Raw genomic sequence first — 17,951 nt, 5'->3', positions numbered from 1 at the left:
GAGGTAGGTCAGTAGCCTTGAGCTGAAGAGTTCAGGGACAGTGCCCAGGCACAGAGTTCAAGCCCCTTGACTGACAAAAACAAAACAAAAACAAAAAACACATTTAGTATATGTTAAATTCACATCAAGTTTCTAAATGCAATCATTATTCCCCTCAATATATATATACAATTAGCAAAAGCCCCGGAGGAATTATGTTTTATGTCAAACAACCTCTAATTAAAAATATCAACAGCCAAGCGCTGGTGGCTTATGCCTATAATCCTAGCTACTCAGGAGGCTAAGATCTGAGAATCATGGTTCAAAACTAGACCAGGCAGGAAAGTCCCCATGAGACTCTTAGCTCCAATTAATCATTCAAAAATCAGAAGTAGAGCTGTGGCTCAAGTGATTTATTTATTTGTCAATCATGAGGTTTGAACTCAGGCCTGAGCTCTGTCCCTGTGCTTTTATGATCAAGGCTAGCACTTGATCACTTTGAGCCACAGCTCATCTTGGGTTTTTTTTGTTTTTTTTTTTTGCCAGTCCTGGGCTTCAGCTCAGGGCCTTAGCACTGTCCTTGGACTTTCTCAAGGCTAGAACTCTACCACTTGAGCCTCAGCACCATTTCTGGCTTTTTTGTGTGTATGTGGTACCGAGGAATCGAACCTGGGTTTTCGTGCATGCTGGGCAAGCACTCTACCTCTAGGCCAAACTCCCGGATCCTCATCTTGGTTTTTTTATGTTGGTTAATTGGAGAGAAGAGTCTCATGGACCTTCCTGCCATGGCTGGCTTTGAGCAGGGATCCTCAGATCTCAATCTCCTGAGTCACTAGGATTAAGAGTGCGAACCACCAGCGCCTGACATGCCTTTCTTTCTCTCTCTTTTTCTCTCTCCCTTGCTCCCCCCCTCTCTCTCCTCTCCCTCTCCCTCTTCCCCCCCCCTCTCTTTCTGCCAGTCTTGAGCTTGAGCTCAGGGCCTGAGCACTGTCCTTGGATTTTCTCAAGGCTAGAGCTCTACCACTTGAGCCTCAGCACCACTTCCAGCTTTTTTCTATATATGTGGTACCGAAAAATAGAACCCTGGTCTTTGTGCACACTGGACCAAACTCTCGGCCCATACCTTTCATTTAGCATGTTTGCCAGAACCCTTTTTCAGCTCCAATTCTAAAGAATACTTTTGTTATATTAGTAAAGCTGTACTGTTAGAAAATTAATCAATTACTATCTGAACATGAAATAGAAGGGAAGAAAAACCCTGCATGAAGATCCAAGCTAGAGAACTTAGCTACAGCCGCAATGTCACCAGTGTTATCGTCTAGCTGCCAAAAAGGTTGGCACTTATCCAGAGATAAAGATAAGAAGAGCCTCAAAAGAGCCTGGGTGTCATAGTTCTGCTACTGAAATAGATTTACCCTTATCCAGATTGTGCCAAGATAGTTTCTGGTCCAGTTTCTCAGATGTAAAGGAGGTACACGGAAGCATGGCCTAAACAGAGGCTCAAAACCACACAGGGATTCACAAAGTCTAGCTTAGCTCAGCCATACTTTAGCAGAGGCTCAGCTCTGGATATGAACTGCTCTATTCCTTTGCTGATGTACCTGGAGTCATCCTTAACCCCCAGTGACCCCCATTTCAGTGACTAATTTCCCCAAATTGCTGCAGATTAAACATTTCACTTTGTCCTCTATTCGTATTAGTAATTGCTTTGGGAAGCAACTCAAGAAGACCTAGACAAACTTTGGTGGTGATTATTTCAAGGCTGAGGCTGGCTAATGGAAGCAAGAAAAAGAACAGACAGTACACAGGGAAAATAACTAAAAAAATCTTTGGGGTACAAGTAAAATGAATCGTGTGAAAAAAACAACATAGGCCAAGATTTTAAAAGCAGCATCCATTATTCTCCAAAGCCATCAAGACAAAACTTTTCTCTCGAGGGGTAAAGACATTTTTTGTGGGGTTTGACCTCAGGGTCTTGTAGTTGATAGGCAGGCACCTACTGCTTAGATTAACCTCCAACCCTTTGACCAGAATTTCTTATTCTTATTCTGTGTTTGAAGTCAAAGATCCTAAATGAAGAGCCCCTACTCTTACAGAGAAACTTCACAACTCTCACCTGTATCTGGTGACAGCAGAGCAAACACAACAGGCTGTTTAGGATAAGGAAATGACTATAGTACATAGCAAGTATGAAAGGGTAATAAGTAGAAAACCAATTTCTGAGTTCAGAGGGACTTTAAAACCTAACAACATAAATTTCCACAAGGATGCTGCACAGGCCAGAGAAGTCTGGAGATTTTCCCTGAGGCCCCCTGCTAGTCTTTCTCCCTTTCCACCTTTGCATTAAACTAGAGAAGGCAGAAAACTTTAAGACTTAACTCTAGCCTGGTCACTAAACTTAAAACAAACAAACAAACAAAAACCTGTAGCAAGCTAATCCCCCTGTTTCAAGTTTCTGAAAAATTGAATGGCCTCTATAAACCTTTCTGATCCTCACATTTCAATAACCTATGAAGCAAAAACCAGGTATGATTGATATGTATCTATGACATACAAAGATTCAGCTTAATTTTAATTATGTTTTTAAATTTATGTGCCAGTGACCGCATATAGATTTTTTTCTCTTGAATACTTGCCTGTAGAACATGACATATGAAATAAGATGTAAAAACTGTTAATAAAAAGTTTTAATAAAAAAAAAAGAACAAGGGCTGGGAGTTTGGCCTAGTGGTAGAGTGCTTGCCTAACATGCATGAAGACTAGGATTTGATTCCTCAGTACCACATACATAGCAAAAAGCCAGAAATGGTGCTGTGACTCAAGTGGTAGAGCTCTAGCCTTGAGAAAGCCCAAGGACAGTGCTCAAGCCCTGAGATGAAGCCTAGGACTAGCAAAAAAAAAATTAAAATTAAAAAAACAAACAAGCAAGTATGAGCTGAGTACAGGTGACTCACACCTGAAATCCTAGCTACTCAGGAGGTTGAAATCTGAAGATCATGGTCTGAGGCCAGCCAGGGCAGGAAAGTCTGTGACTCTTATTTCCAATTAACCACCAGAAAATCAGAAGTGGTGCTGTGGCTCAAAGAGGTAGAGCACTAATCTTGAGTGAGAAAGCTCAGAGACAGTGCCCAGACTCTGAGTTTAAGCCCCATACCTGTCAAAAACAAAAGCTGGAGGCTGGCTTTGATTGGTGATCTCAGATCTCCACATCCGGAGTTTGCTAGGATTACAAATGCAAGTCACCAGTTCACAGCGGGTCAGATGGATCCTTCAACCTTCAGTTCCAGGACGCAATCACTGCATCATTCTGCCTGTGCTTTAAGGGTTCCCCACCCTACACCCAGTGTCAGACAGGAGTTTGAGATCATGGTCTGCAAGCATCATCATTAGCTGTTGCCATGATGGCAAGGTTGTCATCACTGATTTAGGACAAAGAAAATATTGGTTGTGGGGCCAGGAGTGTGGCCCAGTGGTAGAGTGCTTGCCTAACATGCATGGAGTGCTGGATTTGATTCCTTGGTACCACATACACAGAAAAAGCTGGAAGTGGTGTTGTGGCCCAAGTGGTAGAGCGCTATCCTTGAGAAAGCTCAAGGACAGTGCCCAGGCCCTGAGCTCAAGCCCCAGGATCAGTTTTTGTTTTTGTTTTAGTTTAGTTTTGTTTTGTTTTAAAGGAAGAAAATCCTGGTTGCTCTCCTCCTGGTGTTCCATCTATAGCTCTGGCATGCACACAAGAGGGAAGATGGCTACAGAAAACAGCCAGCGTCTAAGTGCTACAGAAAGCATGGGCAGTATTCGTAGCACCTCGGTGGATTCCCATGCTGGTTGCATGCTAAGTCCCGTCATAAAGTCTTCAGCTGGGCTAATAAAATCAAACAGGGAATTTGGGTCTGGCCGGTACCATCTTGGCCACATGGTGAATGGTAGGGTCTGGCATCCTGTCTTTATGGTGGGGGGAGGTAAAGCCCCCCTGCCTCCCAGGTGATGGGTGTGCCTGAATCCCCAGAGGCGGAGTTAGGCTTTGAAAGACTACTGTCTTAAATTAGCCACTGAAGAGCTGGAAGCGGAGCTGTGGCTCAACTGGTAGAACACTACTTTTGAGATGAGCCAGAGAGGGAAGTCCTGAGTTCAAGCCCTCCCACCCCCTCCCACCCCCCCCCACACATCTGAGTGATGGACTTTTATTCCTCCTACAGCCTTCCCAGACTCAACTTGGTAAATGTGTGAACTCTGACCTGAAGTTTCAGTTTGGAAATGACCTGACCCTTTCTATGAACCTCCTGGCACACTTCCCAGATTCTAGAAAGGATTTTTACACGTTGGACCTTAATGAATGATGTATACACAGGAAAGAGGAAATACGTTATCAGAAAGTAAATTAGCATGGCATGCTTATCCAGAACTCAAATCCGATTACTATTCGTTTGTCACACCTCTGGGAAAGCAAGAAGGACGGTTGAAAATGGCTTTAAGACAATGTCGTTAGCTGTGAAGCCCTGTTTCTCCTCACCCACAGGGCTTACAAACTCCTGTGTCTGCACAAAACAAAGAGGTCGAGTAAAGCAAGAGGAGCCTGCTGCTACCTGCACTGTAGTGGCTGCTAAAAAACCCTGCGGACTGTGTGAATGCCTCTGGGTGAATTAGGCACCCAGCTGCTCTTTTCCTTCAAGAGGGGTTACAAATTCAGTTACTTGTGGGAAACACCTTGGTTTTAAGTATTGACAACAGACATGTAGCTCAAATAACCCTCAGCCTGTGGAATGGGGTTAGCCTGCAGGTCCCGTCATCCCCTCCCAGGCAGAAGCCATCCTTGAAGTTGCAGGAAGGCACTGCAAAGGTCGTCTGTAAGACCGCAACCAGTGTGTAAGAGTGCTCACCAGAATACCCCAAACCTTCCTGCATCAACTCAATAAGGTTTTATTTCAGTTTCTCACATCTTCATTCTTTGTTTTCGGAAAGAAACCATGTTTCTACACACTGGAACAGCAAAGATGTAAGAAAGAAAGAAAGCACCTAGCCAGGAGCCAGTGGCTCATGCCTGTTTCACTAGACAGAAATCAAGAGGCTTGTGACTGGAGGCCAGCACAGGCAAAAAGTCCATGAAATTTCTGTAATCCCAGTTACAGAGGGAAATGTAAGTAGAACATAATAAAGCATGAAAAACGTAACAGGATATCGGAGGAATATAATAACAAATGTAAACTAAACCTAAGTATCGTGTCGTGTGTGTGTGTGTGTGTGTGTGTGTGTGTACTTGAACTCAGGGCTAAGGCACCATTCCTTAGCTTTTTCACTTAAGCCTGAGCTCTACCATTTGAGCAACAGCTCCATTTCTGGCTGCTTTGGTGGTTAATTGGAGATAAGAGTCTTACTGACTTTCCTGTCCAGGATGGTTTCAAACTGTGATCCTCAGCTCTCAGACTCCAGAGTAGTTAGGATTATAGGCATGAGTCACCAGCACTCAGCTTCATTCCTACTTTTGACACATCATGCCATGACCCACTGGCTTGTGCTTCACAAGACCTGGGTTTTAGCCTAAGAACACAAAGAATGCAGGTAAAGGCGGACCAAGTCTTTTTTTTTTTACCTTTTTCTTCATCTGAGAGTTCTTCAATTGGTTCCAGGACATGCGATGAGAATGGCTGCTCTATTAACAAGGAAAAGAATAAAATGAACAGTCAGCCACAGAGCAATACCAGTTTCCTTCCAATGGACCCTAAATCCCAAGAACCAATTAGAAAAACAACAAGGCAGGCCCGCAGTTAAAAAACTAGTCAGTTATGGGGCCGGGAGTTTGGCCTAGTGGTTAAAGTGCTTGCCTAGCATGCATGAAGACCCGGGTTCGATTCCTTGGTACCACATACATAGAAAAAAGCCGGAAGTGGTGCTGAGGCTCAAGTGGTAGAGCTCTAGCCTTGAGAAAGTCCAAGGACAGTGCTCAGGCCCTGAGCTCAAGCGCAGGACTGGCAAAAAAAAAAAAAACTAGTCAGTTTTGCACAAAGTCTTCAATTTATACTTATTTTCTCTATTAACCCTAAATCTAATTTTGGAAATTTTATTTTTTAAATAATTAAGTTATAAAGTAACGAATGAGTTAAAAAATCAATCAATAAACCAGGGCACAACTGCAAAAGCCTTTGCCACATATCAATCTACCCTACACAGAATACCAAGAATATGCTTACATAAAATAAAAACCAAACTGGGTGTCGGTGGCTCACACTTGTAATCCTAGATAATCAAGAGGCTGAGATCTGAGGATCACAGTTCAAAGCCAGCCTGGGCAGAAAAGTCCCTGAGCTTCTCATATCCAATTAACCATGAAAAAACAGAAGTGCAGCTGTGGCTCAAAGTGGTAGAGCACTAGCCATGAGCACAAAAGCTCAGGGACAGTGCCAAGGCCCTGAGTTCAAGCCCCAGGACTGACAAAAATACATACATACAAGCATGCATGCATACATACATACATACATACATACATACATACATACATAATAAAACTCAGCCCTTCCAAGGAGGAGGTGTGGATTTGCAGTACCCTCATACTCATGCCCAGCAACCTGGCCAACATAAGTAGCACAGGCCAGGAGAAAGACAGCCAAAATGAAGAACCATGAGAGCAAGAGGCCACGTGACAAGCAAGATTTTTTTTTTAGCATAAACACATTTATTTGCCAGTGTTAGAGTGCTTGCCTAACATGTACGAAGCCCTGGGTTCACTTTCTCAATACCACATACACAGAAAAAGCCAGAAGTGGTGCTGTGGCTTGAAGTGGTAGAACACTAGCCTAGAGCTGATTGTGATGTGAAATAATCATTAGATTCTAGAGAATTTTGTAGTAAGGTGGGAAAAAGGTAATATCCTCTCATCTTGATTCATTTTTATTAACAGCAGGCTATAGAAAAAAAATAACACATTAAAGCATATACTATGAAAATTCTAAGTGCTTTAATATGGTGACCCCATCAACAGGATCATGTCAATAATAATCAGCAACCGCCGGCATCAGTGCTCACATCCATAATCCTAGCTATTTAGGAGGTGGAGATCTAAGGCTTGAAGTTCAAAGCCAGCCCAGCTAGGAAAGTCCTTGAGACTCTTATCTCCAAAGAATCACCAAAAGCCAGAAATGTGGATCAAAGTGGTAGAGCAAAAAAGCCAAGAAAAAATGCCCTAAAGTTCAACCCTCGTGAAAGCAATACTAATAACAATAACAGCACAAACAGCAATAATAATAACAACCAGCAATCTCAGAGGGCTGTTTTAAGAACTGATCTCTGGCAGCGATTTCATCCAGTGAAATTTCATCCTGCTATTTCCTTCAGCTTTCATCGCCTCTTTTTTCTAGATTTTCCTAACCAATGGTTAGGAAGTGTTTGTTTAATAAAGAGACTTGCTGTGACACGGAAAGTTATAAAAACAAGCACACATGCCCCGTGGCATGTGCTGGTTGGCTGGTCTAGGAGCAAATCACCACCTTCCTTCCTCACTCCATTCCACAGAAATCATAAACAAGCAGAGCGCATCACTAAAAAAGTTCCCGTCTCGATTGTAACCACTCACATCAGGACTTTGTATTTCGCTTGTCATATTATTACACATAAAGACTGCACTTGGGTGAACCTTTGAGAATGCGCTCAGGTGTTTTCTACCTCGCCTAACTACCCCGCCCCCAGCACTGAGGGTTAATGAATGATCTAACTCAGAGTGGAAAGTGCACGCAACCCACTGCCACTGCCACTCATACTTACCATGGGCCATTGTTAGGTTTGACTTGGCTTCCAACGCCTGTGGGGCTGAGGCACTTACTGGAACAGCATAAGAAGAAAGGGGGAAAAAACAAAGCTCAGGGATCCATCAGTAAGGGCAAGCACTGAAGCTATCAATGAGGACCACTCTACATAGGCCACCAGACACCCAGAGCGTGCAGGCCCACAGGGGCTGAACATGTGCAGTGCTGGGAGTTGAGCCTATGGCTTTGCGCTCTACCACTGTGTTCTAAGAACATATGATGCAGAAGCTTAAATGCTACCGCAGGACCATGCGGCCATGATTTTACTATGGTGTTTGCCACTACCACCTCACTAGAATACCTGCAGCACCTGTTAGCAGCCAGCTTTCATTTCTTTTTGCCATTCTCAGCCCAGGCCACAGTAGATCTACTTTGCTTCCATGAGTTTGTCTATTCTGGAAACATTGCATGCAGATGGATTTGTGTGGTATGCAGTCTTGGGTGTGTGGCTTCTTTCACTCCGTACTGATTTCAAGGTTCATTTCTACGTAGCAATGTAGATGTATTTGTTAAAACATGTGCTAATAGCAGCATGTGATCTTCGTGGCCAGGTAACATTCCATTGTATGAAAAGATCGTGTGTGTGTGTGTGTGTGTGTGTGTGTGTGTGTGTGTGTGTGTGTGACACTTCTGGGGCTTGAACGCAGGGTCTTGCATTCTTGATTGGCTTTGTGCTAGAGACTGATACTCTATCAGTTGAGCCACAGAACCACTTCCAGCGTTTTGCTGGTTAATTGGAGATAAGACTCTCTCAAATTTGCTTGTCTCGGTAGACTTCAAATCATGATCCTCAGATCTCAGTCTCCTGAGTAGCTAGAATTACAGGGGTAAGCCACCAGCACTAGGCTGAGACCACATTTTTATCTGTTTATTATTGGTGGACACTTAGGTTATTTCTTCACTGGGTTTATTATGCATAATGCTGCAAACAAATGTTCATAGACAACCAACCAGTTCTAAAAATATTCCTTGCACTGGGCTGTAAAACATACATAGTATTAATTAATTCAGCTACAACTTTTAGACAGGAGTATAAGTAAGATTAAATGCTTCTACAAATTTTTGCAGAAAATTAGATTCTGCAGTCTCTATTCTAATATTTGATCACTCTTATCTGAGAATCCTTTCTGTCTTATTGAATCATGTATTAATTTATGTCAACATATTAATTTATGTCAACAACCTACCTCTTTCTCTTTTTTTTTTTTTGTCGGTTTTAGCTTGAGCTCTGGGCCTGGGTACTGTCCCTAAGCTCTTCAGCTCAAGGCTACCACCCTACCCTACAACCACAGCGCCACTACCACATCCAGTTTTCTAGTGGTTAACTGAGATAAGAGTCTCTGGGACGTTAGTGCCTGGGCTAGCTTTGAACCATGATCCTCAGATCTCAGCCTCGTGAGTAGCTAGGATTATAGGCGTGAGCCACCATACTTGGCTTACTTCTAAGTTTCTTATCTGTTTCTCTGCTTATTAAGACTGATCTTTAGTCTGGGGCATGGTGACTCACGCCTGTAATCCTAGCTACCCAGGAGGCTGAGATCTGAGGATCGCAGTTCAAGGCCAGCCTGGGCACCAAAGTGCCACAATGTCTGTGAGACTCCAATTAATCACCAGAAAATTGGAAGTGGTGCTGTGACTCAAGGGGTAGCGCGGTAGCCTTGAACTGAAGAGCTCTGGACAATGCCCAGGCCCAGAGTTCACGTCCCATGACTGACCAAAAAAAAAAAAAAAAGAAGGCTGATCTTTTATTCTAATATTTCCAAAGAATATTAGTTACAACTTCGGCTAATTTTTTTGTCTTGACTGGCTATTAGTCATAGTGTTCCATTCCTAACTGTGCACAAATTGCTATCGATCCTGGAAATATGGTTTTATAGCTAGTATACACTAGACCAAGATTTGGTAAAGTGTAGTCTTTGCGATCTATCTAGCCTCTCTGTCTTTATAAAGTTTTATTGAAATACAGCCTAGTTCATTATCTGCCTGAGGCTGATTTTGTATGACAATAGCAGGGTTGAAAGGTTGCAGAAGAAATCTCTAGCTTATGAAGCCTAAATAGTCACCAATCCTTTATAAGAAAATAGTCTAGATATTATTCCAGTTTACAGAATCAAACCCTCTGATCTGGTTAAAACTTGTTATCACTTGGCCTTTCTCCTATCTACAGAGTTCAATTCCTTTATTGTAGAGGTCAAAATCACAGGGGAGTGACAAGTGGCAGGAAATCTCTAGAGGGAAACACTGGGTCCACAGATCTGACTGCAAATGCCTCACATTAGACAGTAGAAATCCATTTCTAAACTGTAAAGATTATACTTTGGGATTTCCTATTGAATCTTGACAGATACAGGGGTTCCATCAGTGACTGAGCTGACCACAGGTGAAGATAGATGGACATCCTTCTCTAAACCAGATTATGGAGGCAAACTTCTGGGTGTGAGGCAAAAATCCTAGCTGTGCTTGAAATCCTAGCCACTCAGGAGGATGAGATCTGAGGACTGAGGCTCAAAGAAAGCCAGAGCAAGATATTCTGTGAGACTTTTATCTCCAATGAACCAACAGAAAACTGAAAAGTGACACTGTGGCTCAAAGTGGTAGATTTGCTGGCCTTGAATCAAAAAGCTCAGGGATAATGCCCAAGCCCTGAGATCAAGCTCCATGAATAACCAAAAGGAAAAACAAAACAAAACCAAAAAAAAGATTGTGCTAGCCACCACCACTCATGGTCAGGAAAATCCAAAAATACAGTGTGATGCCAAAGAATGTTTAGCCCTCCCTTCGTCGATTGAATTGCAAAAAATAATAGGTCTAACTAACCAAAGACAGCATAAAATCAAGTGTTATTTACAACTTTGACTTTCAGAACTAGGTCAAAGCCAGGAATCAAATAAGCTATTATGTAATCACCAAATACATTGGTTTCCCCAAGAAACATCTGTAAAAGAACAAGTGAAAGTTATGCTTGCTTTCAGCATTTTGGAGATGTTTTTGAGTCTTGGTATTATAGAAACTTACTAGGTATAGCTGGGGCAGTGGGCTTGGGCTCAAAAGCCTGCCAGGTTAAAGAAGCCCCTGGAATGACAAAAATGTAAGTTAATAACAAAATCATAAGCAATGGATTCAACCACAACATCTTTGTCCTCATTTTTGTCCCCTGGAGAAAAAATAATAAATGAAATGCAATACAAAACACCTTACTCCAAAAATATGTTTTAACATGAATTCTTTAAAGTTAAATTTTTTTCCTAAAGTTAATGTCAGTCAGGTGTCTGTGATCTCTAAATATTTATTTAGACATCCCTGAGCACCTTAACTTTCACTATTTCAAGAGAAGATAAACCACAACTCTGTTTCTCCAACACTTTATGTGGATACAAAAGAAAAGAAAGAAACTTAGCTCATGCACATTAGTACCAAATCCTAGCAGACATCCCTCAAGCAGGCAAGATCTTTTTCTCTAATGTTCTGAACTCAGGGCCTTGTGCTTCCTAAGCCAGCACTCTATTACAAGAGCTACTCACCCTGTCCCTTTTTGTATGGTATATGCCTGGGTTGGGCTGGACTGTGTGATCCTCTTGTTTGTGCTTCCCTTTGTCTTAGTGTCTTAGGTCTACACCATCATACCCAGCCATCGTTTGAAATGGAGGCTGGTGAACTCGTATATACAGGCTGGCCTCAAATTGCGATCCTTTATTACTTGAGTCACTTTGCCAGCCATTGTTGTTCAGGTTTGTTTTTCAAATACGACTTTTTATTTTTTAAACCTGGACCAGCCTTGGATCACAGTTTCTCTCTCCTCTCTCTCCTCCCTCCCCCCTCTCACTCTTTCTCTCTCTCTCTCTCTTTCTTTCTTGTCATGGGACTTGAACTCTGGACCTGGGCACTGTACCTGAGCTCTTCAGCTCAAGGCTACCACCCTACCCCTTGAGCCACAAGCACCACTTCTGGTTTTTCCTAGTGGTTAATTGGAGATAAGAGTCTCACAATCTTTAATGCCTGGGCTGGCTTTGAACCACAGTCCTCAGATCTCAGTCTCCTAAGTAGCCAGATTACAGGTGTGATCCACCGCACTCAGCTAGCACAGATTTCTTAACAATCTGAAACATGAAAGAACTGGGGACGGGAATCTCTGAACAGGAGCCAGGTAGAAGTACCCCCCCTCAGTTTTTTTTTTCCATTCTGGGCCTTGAACTTGGGGCCTGAGCACTGTCTTTGGGCTTTCTCAAGGCTAGAGCTCTACCACTGGAGCCACAGCACCATTTCCAGCTTTTTTCTATGTATGTGGTACTGAGGAATTGAACCCACGTCTTTATGCATCTTGGGCAAGCACTCTACCACTAGGCTAAACTCCCAGCCCCAGAAGGCCCATTTTTAAGCTTCCCCTAAGGGTATGATCTTCCTCTGGACTGGCTGACTGAGACAAGATGAGTGAGTTATCATTGCTGTAGTCAGCAGGATGTGCATACCCCAACATGCTCAGAATCAAAGCCTGCATCCCAAACTCCCACAACAGAGATAATTCAGCAGGATTTCAGAGTAATTTAGAATAACTAAGGGCTTAATATTAATCCTAATAGCTACCACTGATGATTGTTTGGTAGATGTTAAAGCCTTTTTCATGCTTTAACCCATATAATCCCCATAACAAACTCATGAGACAGTTTATCATTCATATGCCTTCACTAAAGCTGGGGAAAATGAGCAGAGGTTCACAGTGCTACAAAGGGCCAGAGATGGTGACTCCAGCCTGTCTCCAGATCCCATGCCTTTAAGTAGAACTCTGTGCCACCCTACAGGAATCAAGAGGTTAGTGGAGCATGGGGGTACATGCCTGCAGTCCCAACACTTTAGAGACTGGAAGACTAGGAGTTTGAAGTTACATGGCAAGTTGGGCTATATAGCGAGACCTTGTCTCAAATCAAAAATAAATACATTTGAGAGTGGACAGGGAGGGTCAACGGCTACTAAACAGTATCACGGACATAGTGGACTTAGGATCTTTTTTTTTTTTTTTCCAAATGTAAACATTTAGTAGTTTCGATTTTTAAAAATTCTTTAGCTTTCTGGGTTGCAGCAATCGACATCTCAAGTATGATAACAACAATAACAAAAATCTGCTGGGCACCCGTGGCTCAGGCCTGTAATTCTAGCCACCCAGAAGGCTGAGATTTGAGGATCATGGTTCAAAGCTAGCCTGAGCAGGAATGTCTGTGAGATTCATCTCCAAGTTGACTACCAGAAAATTGGAAGTAGAACTGTAGCTCAAAGTGGTAGAGTACTAGTCTTGAGTGAAAAGCTCAGGGACGGTGTCCAGGCCGTTAGTTCAAGCCCCACAACTGAAAAACAAAACAAACAAACGAAAACCTCCCACACCAAATCCAAAGACTAGAAAGAATGGCGTTTTAGCAAGCATGAGCCGTCTGGGCCCGAGCTGCCGTGTGGGGAGCAGGCAGAGGCTGAGGGAGGCCCCTTCCTCAGCATCTTGGCCGCTTACCTTTGAATTCACTGACACTGTTGGATGGTTTATTGGCAAAGTCTTTAATCTGTAAAAGAAAAACAGTCTTCTAGCAATTCCTCTCTGTAACTATAGAGGGATACTCACTGGAAAATACACAGTTGCTAGCAAATTAACCTTTGTGCTAAATCAGCCAAAGGGAGTGGCACATGTACCCCCAAAGTACAGAGGAACACATTAGGGTTCAGCTTTTTTTTTTTTTTTTTTTTTTTTTTTGCCAGTCCTGGGCTTGAGCTCAGGGCCTGAGCACTGTCCTTGAACAAGGCTAGAGCTCTACCACTTGAGTCTCAGCACCACTTCTGGCTTTTTCTTTCTATGTATGTGGTACCGAGGAATCGAACACGGGTCTTCATGCATGCTAGGCAAGCACTCAACCACTAGGTCAAACTCCCGGCCCTTGCTTTTTTTCTTTTTCTTTTTTTTCCAGTCCTGGGCTTGGGCAAAGGGTCTGAGCACTGTCCTTGGACTTTCTCAAGGCTAGCACTCTACCACTTGAGCCTCAGCACCACTTCTGGCTTTTTTCTCTGTATGTGGTACCGAGGAATCGAACCTGGGTCTTCGTGCGTGCTAGGCAAGCACTCAACCACTAGGCCAAACTCCCAGCCCAGGGTTCAGCTGCTTCTCAAAGGAATTACTTACTGAAAGGAATTCTTACCTAACTTCCAGTTTTTTCTGAAGTCTAACTGAGTCAATCTCTTCTACTTCCAGATACCTTTAGTCAACTTTTTTTTTTAAAAATGCCAGTCCCTGGGCTTGAACTCAAGACCTGGATGCTGTCCCTTAGTTGTTGTTGTCTCAAGGCTAGTACTCTACCACTTAAGCCACAGCTTCTGAAGGTTAACAATTGGAGATAAGGAGTCTCATGGATTTCACTGCCCAGGCTGGCTTCAAACTGTGATCTGCAGATCTCAGTCTCCTGAGTTGCTAGGATGCCAGGCGTGGGCTACTGGCTGCAGGCTCATTTACTGTCATTTATTTGGTGATACTCGGGATTCAACTCAGGGCCTCATTTATGCGAGGCAGGTGCTCTACCACTTGAGGCATACCTCTGTCCTTTTTGTTTCAGTTTATGTTTTAGACAGCATCTCACCATTTTGTCTCACAGAGTGCAATCATCCTATCTTTACCTCCTAAGTAGCTGGGATTACAGGCATGAATAAACAGGCCTGGCTGTTGCTGCATCCTGGTTTTTTTTTGTTTGTTTGCCCTGGCTGGCCTCAATCCACAATCTTTCCAATCTCTGCTTCCCTAAATACTGGGATTATAGTTGTGTTGTCATCTTATTTTGTTTTACTGCATTTACAAGTCATAACAGGGAGAAAAAGCTCTCTTGTTTTTAAATCTTATATAAGTTGTAGATGCTGTAAAATAATAATCAATGTCCTTGGAGGAACTATGTTGCTTACTGGAACATGGCGCCATGCTCTCACCGACCATACCTGCTGCCTCTGGGTGATGATCAGCTCATTCTGCTCCTGGAGTCTCTGGCCCAGCTCTTCGATCCTTTTCTTGTAGAATGCATTACTTGCATTGAGATCGTCTATCATTGAGGTTCGAAGTTTCTCTATATGTGACAGGAGCTAGCCCCAAAATTCAGAAAGGCATTCATGAACAGGCTGTATATACAATGTCTGTATTCCCCTGCACATTTTATATGCCTGCCCTGGATGGTTTTGCTGGCTTGTGCAGTCCCCACATATCAGGTTATCGAATGACTCTCTGATCACAGAGTACCTTAGGCCTGGCTACCTTAGAAGTGTGTCTCTCCCGAGGAAGCTCATGACCCAAGAGAGACAACATGATGATCTGGGCAGTAGAGCCACTCTTCTGAGGAACGATGCATGTATGAGCAGCAGGGCAGGCTGAAAACCCTTCCCGGAGCTGCCCACACCTCTATGCGGAACTGACCATGGCTGCCTGGCCTGAGCGTGCCTCCTGTGTCAGCCCTGCTCAGATGGCTAGCCTCTGGACCAGAAAAATGCAGTGACTTTTTTTTAAACATTCCCAGTAATCAACACAATCTCTGGTACCTAGCAGGTTAAGCTGGGGGTGTGTGGGTAGAGGTGGAGGGGGGAACAGAGGAAGGAAAAAGCTCAGGGAAAGAGAGAGGAGGAATGAAGAGAAAGAAAAAAAGAAGAGCTGGTGGCTCATGCCTATAATCCCAGCTATTCAGGAGGTTTGATCTGAGGATTGCAGTTCAAAGTCAAGCTGGGCAGAAAAGTTAGACTCTTGTCTGTGAGACTCTTACCTCTAATAAATGACTCAAAAACTAGAAGAGGAGCTGTGATTCAAAGTGTAGCCTTGAGTAAAAGAGCTCAGGGATAGTACCCAGCCCCTGAGTTCAAGCCCCATGACCAACAACAACAAAAAGAGGTAAGTGCATAGACGGATTCATTTTTATAAACAGTATTAGGAAAGATTATGTCCTGGTCAAACAAATTCTAGAATTTGCATTCAATAATTTAGAGAATGACTCATAAGCAATTTCAGTAATTGTTTAATCAGAGGGGTAATTTTTTTTTTCTGATCAAGCTGCAAATTTTATTTTTCACACAGGGGTTTATATGCCTCTTCAGGAGAGGCAGGAGGGGGCTGGGGTATAGGAACTGCTCAGGGTAGGGGGTCCGGTAGTAGGATGTTTGCTCCTGCTCCGGGTGGTAGGATGTTTGCATATCAACACAAGCAGGCATGTGTTGCTTAGTGACCTAATGACAAGATGCAGGCACATTCTTACACTAAGAATTCAGGGAGGGGGAGAATGTCTCCAACATCTCCTCCCTTCATCTTAAAATAAGTGAGGGGCAAGGATTTAGGCAATATCTTCATTATGGTAGGCATTAATCCGAGAGGGGGGACAGAGGCCCTGATCCCCAGCCATGCTATCGGGTGTGTCCCGCAGGAGACCCCGAGACTGATGGCCGTTTTAGGCCGTCTCCTTGCAGTCTTAGCTGCACCTCACACAGATGCCTACACCTGTCAACTGCAGGTGGGTGTCCCTCCGGTGGGGATTACGGTTCCTCTGGGGGCCCCATAGGCCTCACACCCATTTAGCATCTCAGAGGGGTAATTTTTTTTTAAAGGTAATCTGGTGTTGGTGTCTCACACCTATAATACAAGCAAGTCAGGAAGTTAAGATCTGAGAAACATAGTTCGAGGCCAGCACAGGCAGGAAAGTCCTTGAGACTATTATCTTCAAGGAAGCACTACAAAATCCATAAGTGGAGCTGTGATTCAAATGGTAGAGTGCTAGCCTTAATCAAACAGTGCTCAGCGACAGTATCCAGGATTGGCACACAGTAAAAGTATCTGCTGTGTTCTGGTTTGAAAATTTGACCCTGATCAACAATTTGGGGGAGTCATTTTTTTTTGGCCCCAATAAACAAGGGAATATAGCAAACAACAAGGGATGATGTCATTTAAGTATCGGAATTAAGAATGGGCAAGCAAGATATAGAAAAGAGTTTCCTGAGAAATGTCAGTGGAAATAGTCTGAACAAGAGCTAGTCAGATACTATGTCACAAAGCACATACGTAGCCTTTGGGTGCCTTTGTCCTGGGCACTCAGGAGCTGGGCACTATCCCTGTGTTTCTTTTCCTCAAGGCTGGCACTCTACCACTTGTGCTACATTTTGGGGAGTGGTTTATTGGAGATAGAGCCTCACAGACTTTTCTTTTGGGGCTGGCTTTGACCCATGATCCTCAGACCTCGGCCTCCTGAGAAGCCAACATTATAGACATGAGCCACCCAGTGCCCAGATTTGAGTATAGTCAGTCTATTCTGTTATTTCCATCCCTGTGCACATGGCATATTCTCTTTCTCCTCCTCTTCCCCTGCGTGGTCATTCTGCCACCTCCCCTGCTCTCAGGCATCCACCGCTGGGTCAAAGGCCGTGCTATTGACTACCTGTGACTCCCTCTGAACTCTTCCCACTGTTATTTTAAAGAGAAAAGAAAAGATTGCCAAGAATCTAGGTAGAGCAATAAAAAGTTGGCAGAGACAACCTCCCCTGAAGAGACAAACACAATAGGTGCATTGTGGGAAGAGGAGGCAGCAATCATGTGGAATAATGAGTAGTTAAGGCTCAGGCATGGATTGCCGGATTGCCGCACCTGCTTGAATTCCCCAGTGTGAGGGATAAGGAGGCAAGCAGCCTCTGAACCACACAGCAGCAGACGAGGTGGCAGTGCCACCTGGTGGTACACCCTGCCTGGAAGCAGGGGAAGGCTGGCCTTTTTCCTCTGCAACCAGCCCAGCGTCTTTCTATCACAAGCAGCAATGAGAAAGTACCAGCTCACATGCTGGCACATCCAGAAGACTACGGACCTCCCTTACAACTGCCTGGAACTCAGCTGGCTTTAAAGAAGCAAAGATTTTCAAAACCCTCCACTTGAAATCTGTCCTTAAGGACCAATACTATAAAGATGCCTTAGAGTGTAAGAGTAGGAACTTCAAGCACCCAAGAATGGTGGCTCAATCCATGTGTCCTAAACAGAACAGCTTAGGTTGATTTTGCTTTAATAGGTTTTTTCGGTCCCCAGACTACGCATGCCCCTGACTTTCCTGCTGAGTCTCAATGGAAGGGCAGGGCAGTTAGCATGGATAGCCCCATAGAGCAATCCTGCTTAGAAACTACTTAATACCTGAGCTTGACTCACAGGAAGGA

At 43.7% G+C, this 17,951-nt stretch overlaps 1 protein-coding gene across 1 annotated transcript in view; it reads right to left on the bottom strand.

Annotated features, from left to right (window-relative positions):
* The window catches only part of Dzip1 (DAZ interacting zinc finger protein 1), a 49,630-nt gene that overhangs the window by 15,826 nt on the left and 15,853 nt on the right, over nucleotides 1–17,951 (bottom strand). The window contains exons 7-11 of the mRNA XM_090341962.1: nucleotides 14,727–14,867; nucleotides 13,267–13,315; nucleotides 10,788–10,844; nucleotides 7,732–7,788; nucleotides 5,567–5,626 (exon numbers count right to left, since the gene is read on the bottom strand). Coding sequence (XP_090198088.1) covers nucleotides 5,567–5,626; nucleotides 7,732–7,788; nucleotides 10,788–10,844; nucleotides 13,267–13,315; nucleotides 14,727–14,867 — 364 coding nt within the window. The remainder of the gene's footprint in view (nucleotides 1–5,566; nucleotides 5,627–7,731; nucleotides 7,789–10,787; nucleotides 10,845–13,266; nucleotides 13,316–14,726; nucleotides 14,868–17,951) is intronic.

This window comes from Megascapheus bottae, chromosome 11 (genome assembly GCF_031878675.1).
Source record: "Megascapheus bottae isolate mThoBot1 chromosome 11, mThoBot2.hap1, whole genome shotgun sequence".
In the NCBI taxonomy this organism is placed as follows: domain Eukaryota; kingdom Metazoa; phylum Chordata; class Mammalia; order Rodentia; family Geomyidae; genus Megascapheus; species Megascapheus bottae.
Note: the sequence above shows the minus strand (reverse complement) of the source record. Positions and strands in the feature narration are given on the sequence as shown.